This window comes from Propithecus coquereli, unplaced genomic scaffold (assembly GCF_000956105.1).
Source record: "Propithecus coquereli isolate 6110/MARCELLA unplaced genomic scaffold, Pcoq_1.0 Scaffold177, whole genome shotgun sequence".
Classification (NCBI taxonomy): domain Eukaryota; kingdom Metazoa; phylum Chordata; class Mammalia; order Primates; family Indriidae; genus Propithecus; species Propithecus coquereli.
Window position 1 is genome coordinate 3,794,555 of NW_012142412.1, and position 7,621 is coordinate 3,802,175.

The 7,621-nt window shown below is 44.3% G+C and overlaps 1 protein-coding gene across 2 annotated transcripts in view; it reads right to left on the minus strand.

Moving 5' to 3' along the window:
• Window positions 1–6,764, minus strand: part of NRP1 (neuropilin 1) — a 135,149-nt gene extending 128,385 nt beyond the window's left edge. For both annotated transcript variants that reach the window (XM_012642190.1, XM_012642189.1), the window contains exons 1-2: window positions 6,186–6,764; window positions 2,548–2,722 (exon numbers count right to left, since the gene is read on the minus strand). In XM_012642190.1, coding sequence (XP_012497644.1) covers window positions 2,548–2,722; window positions 6,186–6,258 — 248 coding nt within the window. In that variant the 5' untranslated portion in view covers window positions 6,259–6,764. The remainder of the gene's footprint in view (window positions 1–2,547; window positions 2,723–6,185) is intronic.
• Window positions 6,765–7,621: the final 857 nt, after the last annotated feature.

Here is a 7,621-nt window from a genome sequence, read left to right on the forward strand (position 1 = left end):
ATCAGATAGCAACACTTCAAAACATGGCACAAAGACATTTTCCATGGGTCTAATCTCCATTGACTTCATCAGACTAAATATATCAGCCTTTCAACACTGGCCAGGAGATGGCACCTTCACAGACAGCAAAGCCTCAGTTGGGACAATTAAGAAATCATCTTACTCTGTGGCATTTAACAAACAAACAAACAAACACTTCACCATCATTAAGACTGATATAGAAACAATCTTCTTGGCCATGCCAATTTCTTGAATGCCTTGCTAATATCACTAAAATTGTCACTTTCTATAAATTACAATCATCCTTTATTCTACCTTTAGAGAAGGAAAACAACTAAAAAGGTGCTCCTCTAACCTCACCATACCCCAACCTCACATTACTAATTTATAATTATTTAAAGTTTACTGTGCACCAGTGTTGTAGGCACTTCACATCTATTAACTGGTTCGACTGGCTTCCCCTCTTAAACTTCTGCTCCGGTTGTATACTGCAGCTGGCTGGCACCAGTCATAAGAACCAATTGTGCACATCTCTTTGCAAATTTGTGCACAGTGACATCACATGAGCAGTTTGAAGTTGGCCATGGTGGCAGTATTTACACCACGGAAATTGGCAAATGCTACAAATCAGGACTTGACCCACTTGCTCCCAAGAGCCAGTTGTTAAACATTTACCAGCACACCACTGCTAATAACTAGTGATTATTCTGAATTCTTTAACTATTGTATTATACATATACATGGTCACAATTTCCAGATTAGGTATTAGTAAACATGAGTTTATTCAATTCTAATAGCACTTTATTTTTTGGAATAATGTTACTACTTGAGTATGTTTTACCAGAGTTTATTAAAAATATCTCATATAGCAATTTTAGCATTGTCAAAAGGCAAAATAATGATAATAATAATAAAATAAATTAAATAAAATAGAGAACAAGTCTCCAGATTGTCTAGGTGATTGACACTGTCAAAGCCACCATAAAGAATATTAGCAAAAACATAAAACAAAAAAATAAAACCACAATGAACTCCCTGTTTCCTAGCAGTCGCTGGAACACTATTAATGGCAACCTTCATACAAAATTAAAAAGTCAATATAATGCCCTAAAGCACTTCTGAATCACAGAATAAAGATTAAATTGGAATCGGCATGATTTTGTTGCATTGTAATGTATGCTGATTATTTGGAAACTGATCATCAGTCTATGGATTTATGCTAATTCTCTAGGCACCAAAATGTTGAATTAACCAGATGACCTCATTTCAGTGACAATGAAAAGCTACTTTACTGCATCAACTCAACAGGTTGTTCAGCGCTTCCTACAGGTGGAAACATTTTTATATTATTCTGTTCTTCCCTAAAAGGAATAAGTGTGTGCAAATAGAAGATCTTTAATAATGAATATACTTGCAAAATAATGTTTAGGTCCAATGCAAGTAGTAGCCTATAGGTAATTGTATACAATTATATCAAACTAACCCATTTTAAAACTTGGGAAAACGTATCAGTCCACAAGAAACCCTCAAAAATAGATTATTTTCCTTTAATAAAGCCATTCATATATATATAAACTTAATAAAAGATCAATATTCAGTTCACTCTGGAGACAATACCACTTGCAGTGCGGCAGAATGGCATGATGTAGGCACGACAGAGACAGATAGTGTGTTGGGTGTCAGGAGAGGACAGAGCACATGTGGATCTGAGTACTCTGCTACAGGCAATGTGAGAGCATACTTTCCACACTGTGGAAAGCAGTATCTAGACACCAGTTCTTTCAAATAAAAGGAGGAAATATAATTTAGACCATCTCTATAGTGAGAATGGCTTCATAATAATGAAATCTGGCATAAATTGATGCTGAGTAACTTAACAATGGGAGGAGACAGCAAGGATAGATGAAACACTGATTTATATTTGAGTTTCCACTGTATTCATGGTGTCTTAACAATTCTTTTCCATCATCTTTCATAAAAAGTCTTTTAATCAGTAATCTACCATAAAAAAACCCTCTCATATGACTTACCCTATATGCCTTATTTTTAGTCAGTAACAATTGCTTTTTCCATGTCAAAGCCAATACGATGAACACAGTTCTTAAATCATAAAATGTGCCACAGATTTGTTTCAACATATCCAATCTCACTATCTGGGCATGAAATGTATGCTAGTGACCCACAATATTTAATAAAAATGCAAGTGAGAGTTTGGGGTTTCTGGGTTCTTCCCCTTTCCAAGAAAGAAGAAGAAGAAGGAAAAAAAAGAAGCATATATACTATATACATTTCTTAACAAAAGAAGAGTTCCAAAACCAAAGGCTTTAACAGGAAAGAGTATGAGAGGTTATACATTTAAGTATAATCTTGCTGGTTTGGGGAACTCAAAAATCACTTAACGTAATTTAATTTCCATACCATTGACATACGATCTGGTAGAGATTGGAACCCCTCCTGGATCCATTTATAATCTACATTGTACACACGCTTTACGGCATGACCACTAGATGGTGCTGTGGCGCCCTGTTCAGACACAGTCCCACTTACTTGCAGTCTCTGTCCTCCAAATCAAAGTGGGGGTTGAAGTTGATCATAATTCTCTGGTATGGGTCCGGAGCCTCAATCAGCCATTCACATTTTTCACTTGGGTGATAAGAATGAGGATAACCAGGAGACGTAAGATAGCCGGGGCTTTCAATTTTTATAGTATCGCCACATTTATCTGCAATAAAAAATAAAAATAAGATTTTAGTAGATCTTTCCCTGACAACCTGTTAGGTATTCTAGCTCTCCATATAAATGACTGGTGATTAAACATTCCATAACTTTTTAAGGGGAACTCCAAGAGGTCCCTACAAGTCCTTCATGTGGCACTGAGAGCAAAACTCCCCTAAGGAACACTCTTTGATCTCAGGAAGGCTGGCTCAGGTAGAAGGCAGGCTGATATCTGAGATAACTCTCTGCCAGCCCCCAAAATTCCTTCCCAAGAAAAAGGTCTTCTAGCATTAAAAACATTAAATCCCCTCAATTGATGTTAACATGGTCTCCCGGGAGCTTCTGCTAGACTTAATTATCCCCCAAGAAGTGTAATCACATTAAGTAGCAAGTTCTAAGCAGAAAGTGACAGAAAGAAGCTGTTCGACCCCTTGTGTTGCTTTTTGATGGTAAGCCTGGTCTATGTCGTTGATCAGTGGGGATTGCCTTTGATTGGCTTAAAGCCAACCCTTTTTTTGGTCTTTGTTTTATCTGCCCATAAATCTAAGTGATTTTGAGTTATCTCTGCTCTTGAGATCCAAATCAACAGAGAACAAAGTATATTTGGTAAAGCAGAAATAATTCTGCTTTACTTCTCCAAGTAAAGTTGTTCAGGCTTGGAGATCAGATCAAAGTAACGGTGCAGAAAGAAAAGTAAATAGCCACACGACATTAATTCTAATTACCTAAAATGTTGGGTGAAAAATAGCCCACCACACAGATCTGGGTAGCACATATGGTGAGCCACATTCTCACGTTCTGGGGAAGGTAAGCTAACTAACTAGTTTTTGAGCCCCCACTTCAAAAAAATGCTGAAGTGATTCACTGAGAGCCAAATAAACCAGTCTCTAGGCTGCTTTATTGTTCAGTGTAGATTCTCATTGTCACTTTTTATGATGGATTTTGTACTGGAGAGCTTCAGCCTGAAATGCTGCCACATTTATTGACGCTTAATTTTGAGCAATAAAAATTTGGTGCATAAACTATGTAAGAGGAACAGGTATGAAAGCAATGAAATACGTAAGCCTATCAATCACAGATTTTCAGTAATGGTATATATAGATTTTAATATTGCATCTAATAGATTCCCTGTGGAAAGAGAATGGCATTCTTTGCTCTCAGCATGAATTTATAAATCTACAGAATTTTATTACAGGAAAACCAGGTCAAATGGAAATGAAAGATGAAGTGCAAATCAAAAATGCATAAAGCTACATGCATTACAGAAATCATTTCCCATAAATTAAAAAGAAGACAATATAAATTATATTGTTTTTCTCAATTGTTAGATGTTTTCTGACTTTCTTAGGCTAGGGGTAGTCTTATACTGGTTTCCATTGCATTGGCTTGTAGAAGCTAAAGGTTTGCCAAGAAGAAATGATGTTGCAAACGGAGTTCAAAATCTCAGCTAATGATCATATTGGACTCTGCTATGTGATTCTACTGAGACTCTTGCATGATTTTAAACGCACAGAAAACTTGGAAAGTGACCTAGTCTCATTAAGTCTCCTCCAGCTCTGGACAAACATCATGGCAGTGTCTGGCATCTGTTAGAGGAGTGAAATAAAACAGCCCTGGTTCTAGTCACTCGACAGAGTCACTTCAGAAGACATTTAGGTGGGCTTGGTACCACACCAGAGCTCTTTAATCTGTGACTTCTGAGAAAGTGACAGTGTAATAAGATAATGTGAACCGCTAGACTCCCTGGCTCTGTTAAATCTCTCTAACAGTTGATTAGGAAAGAGCAATTTCTAATGACTCTGGACCATTAGTCCTAAATAAGGTTAATGAATTAATTTAGCAGACACTGGTACTTGGAGGAGGTGGACATGACTTTAAGAGGTCTGCTGAGTTACGGAGGCATTTACCAGCTCTGGTCACTTCGAGCATAGCAACATGGCTTTAGCTAGTTAAGCTCATCAACTGAAGCTCAGATTCTCAGCATTCCCCAGATTTCTGCTAAGGAGATTAAGAGATAGGTTTGTGCCTGTGTATATGCATATACATGTATATAACATATATGTACATATCTGTGGAGTTCACAACCTGAAGTCTGAAAGCATGTGCAAAGGTTTCAGACCCACCCTGTGAACACCCCTACTGTGGATTTAATCTCAGGAGTTGTGGGAGACAGAGGGTTACTGCAATTTCTGAAGTCCAACCATTTGAGCTCTCTCAGTTGGAGGAGAATGTTATTTCATTCCCTGCCAGAGTATAGAAAGATGCCACCAACTCAGGTTCATTAATAAATTGAACTCCACATTCACAGTTTTGTGTGTGTTTGGCTTCCCCGCCGGATAATAGAAAAAATGCCATCGACCTAAGTTCATTAATAAGTTGAACTCCACATTCATAATTATTTTTTTGCCTGTGTTTTGCTTCTAAGTCTATCTTTTAGAACACTGCTTGGTAGCTGTTGGGGGAAATCTATTGCTTAAATCACAAAACCTCGAAGCATATTAGAGAGATTAACTTCCATCATAAAGATGTGATTTAAATTCCTCTTGGTATGAACCCCTGTACTTGTGGGTTCTTATTAAAACAATATACCACAGTAAGTAGTGGATGTTCTTTTCTTCTAATTACTTTGATTGAGATCTAAGCCAGATAAAAGTAAATATTTGATCATTAGTTAATAACAACCGATGATGACTTACTGTAAAGATAATTGCATATCCTTGCCACGATCTGCTTTACAGTGTTAAGTCAAACATGCCTACAACCAGATCACGTTTTAAAACACATTATTTAGGTTACATGGTACTGTTTATGTCCCAGTACGGTTTATCATTTACTTAACAGTGAGTGGTTTTAAAAGCTAAGTGGAAGCTGCAACTAGGTTAGGGATTTTCAGATATCCTGGTGCCTTGCACTGTATATATCAGGTTCCTGTACTGACACTGTGCAACTTTCATTCATACTCCAGATGGATTAGGGACGATTTACAAAGGCGGGGGAGGGAGTTCCATCAAGCCGCAAACCGCTCTCTCTCTTGCAGTCACCCACCGGGGGAAACAGTTTAGGGGAGCTGCAGGGAGAAACCAGGAAGTAAGTTCTCCTAGTAAAACGTTCACTAACTTTCAACAGCCATCAGATTTTTTGAAAGGGAGTCTCATCTAATTGCCTTTGGGAGGAAACATTATTAAGATAATTGGTGCGCTGAGCTGGGAAGGTAGGCAGCTCTGCCTCGTAACCGAGGTAGGAGAACCCCCGCAAGCCGACCAACTTCAGGAGGGAGCCCAAAGATCTAAAATCCTCCTGCCCTAAACCAACCGATCTTATTTCCTTATTACTCCTTCTCCCAGATAAAGGTTTCCCTCGCCCGGGAGGTGGTTCTTCCCGGCTCGCCCCGGCAGCCCCGCGTGAGCCCCGTGGCCGGGGCGGGAAGCCCGGACGCCGCGCTGTCACCCGCGCCTCCGCCTGTCACTTACCGTTGCGGAAAGCGCCGGCCAGGGCGAGGGCGAGGGCGAGCGCGGCGCAGAGCAGCGGCAGCCCGCTCTCCATTCTCCCTTCGCCGGGTCCCCAGGCAACGCGGCAGAACGAGAACGTGCCGGGGTAGACACAGCAAGCAAAGAGGGCAGTCGAAACAATCCGAAGCGCTGCAACTCCGCCCGGAGCCGTGAAATCCTCAGCCCGTCTCGGAGAAAGGGAAGCAGCGAAGCAATGCCTTGATCCGAGAGAAACGCTTCTCTTTTTGTGTCTCAAGTCGCCTGCATCCTGTCATTTAGCTCCGGTTTCCTCTCCCTTTTCCCACACTTGTTCCTCTTCCAGGAGCCACTGCCCCGGCCAAGTCTCAAAAAAAAAAAGGGGGGGAGGGAGGGGGCGGAGGGAGGTAGGGCAAAGCGCACCAAAGCCAATTTCCAGGAAGAAGAAAAAAAAAAAAAAACCCGGCTTGTTTCTGGACCCGTTGGAGCCGAGGAGCTGGCGCCCAGGGGAGGTCCGCGTCTGCGGGAAGGAGTGGAGCAAGCAATGAAAAGATGAGCGGGAGGCAGAGGAGTTTCACCAACTGCACCCCCGCCTCCCCACCTCCTCCGGCCGCCCCCACCCTCCGGAGCCTTCCCTGCTTCCTCCCTCCCCGCAGCGCACAGGCTCGCCTGTAATTGCCTGACAGGAGACTGGGAGGAACAAGTTTCCCTCGCAGTGCTTTCCCCGTCCGTCTGTCTGTCTCTCTCGGAGGCCCTGCGGGGATCTCCACGGGAGGAAAGGGGGTGTGCGCCCAGGGCGCGTGGGTGTGCGTGTTGGAAGGCAGGGCGCTGCGGGCGGTGCCAACCGGACCGAGGGGTCCGGCTAGCCTACCTCGCGTGCTGGCTCTGGACCCGCAGGGGGACAGCTGGGCAGTTCCCCGAGGCGAGGATCCCACCGCTGCCGAGTGCGGAGCGCCCGGGAGGTGGCGGCTGCTTCTCGCCACTCCAAATCCCGCGGCGGCGAGGAGCGCGGGGTCACCCTCGGCCACTCCCCACCGTGCCCGCCCGATACCTGGGGCGGGGAGAAACCGGGCGCCCCAGGACGCCCCGGGCAGGGGCTGGGGGGCCAGGAGGAGAAAGCCGGGCTGGAGGGGGAGACGTACGGCGGAGCCGGGCGAGCGGCGGCAGTGTCGCTGCCGCCGCGTAAAGCAGAGTCAGACCTCCCGGGCGGGCGAGGCTGCGCTGCCGCCCCACACGGCCTCCCTGGCCCGCGCCGGGACGCGTGGCTGGGTGCCAGTCGCGCCCGGGTGCCCTCCGCGCGCCGCGGGCGCCATTGTTTCCTGAGACTCGGCGCCCTCTCCTCAGGGGCACAGGGAAGCCGGAGGGCGGGCGGTGCTGCGCCTCACAAGCTAGGGGGCGGCCGCCGCCCGACCCCGCCCAGCCCTGCCTCAGGGCCCCGGTGC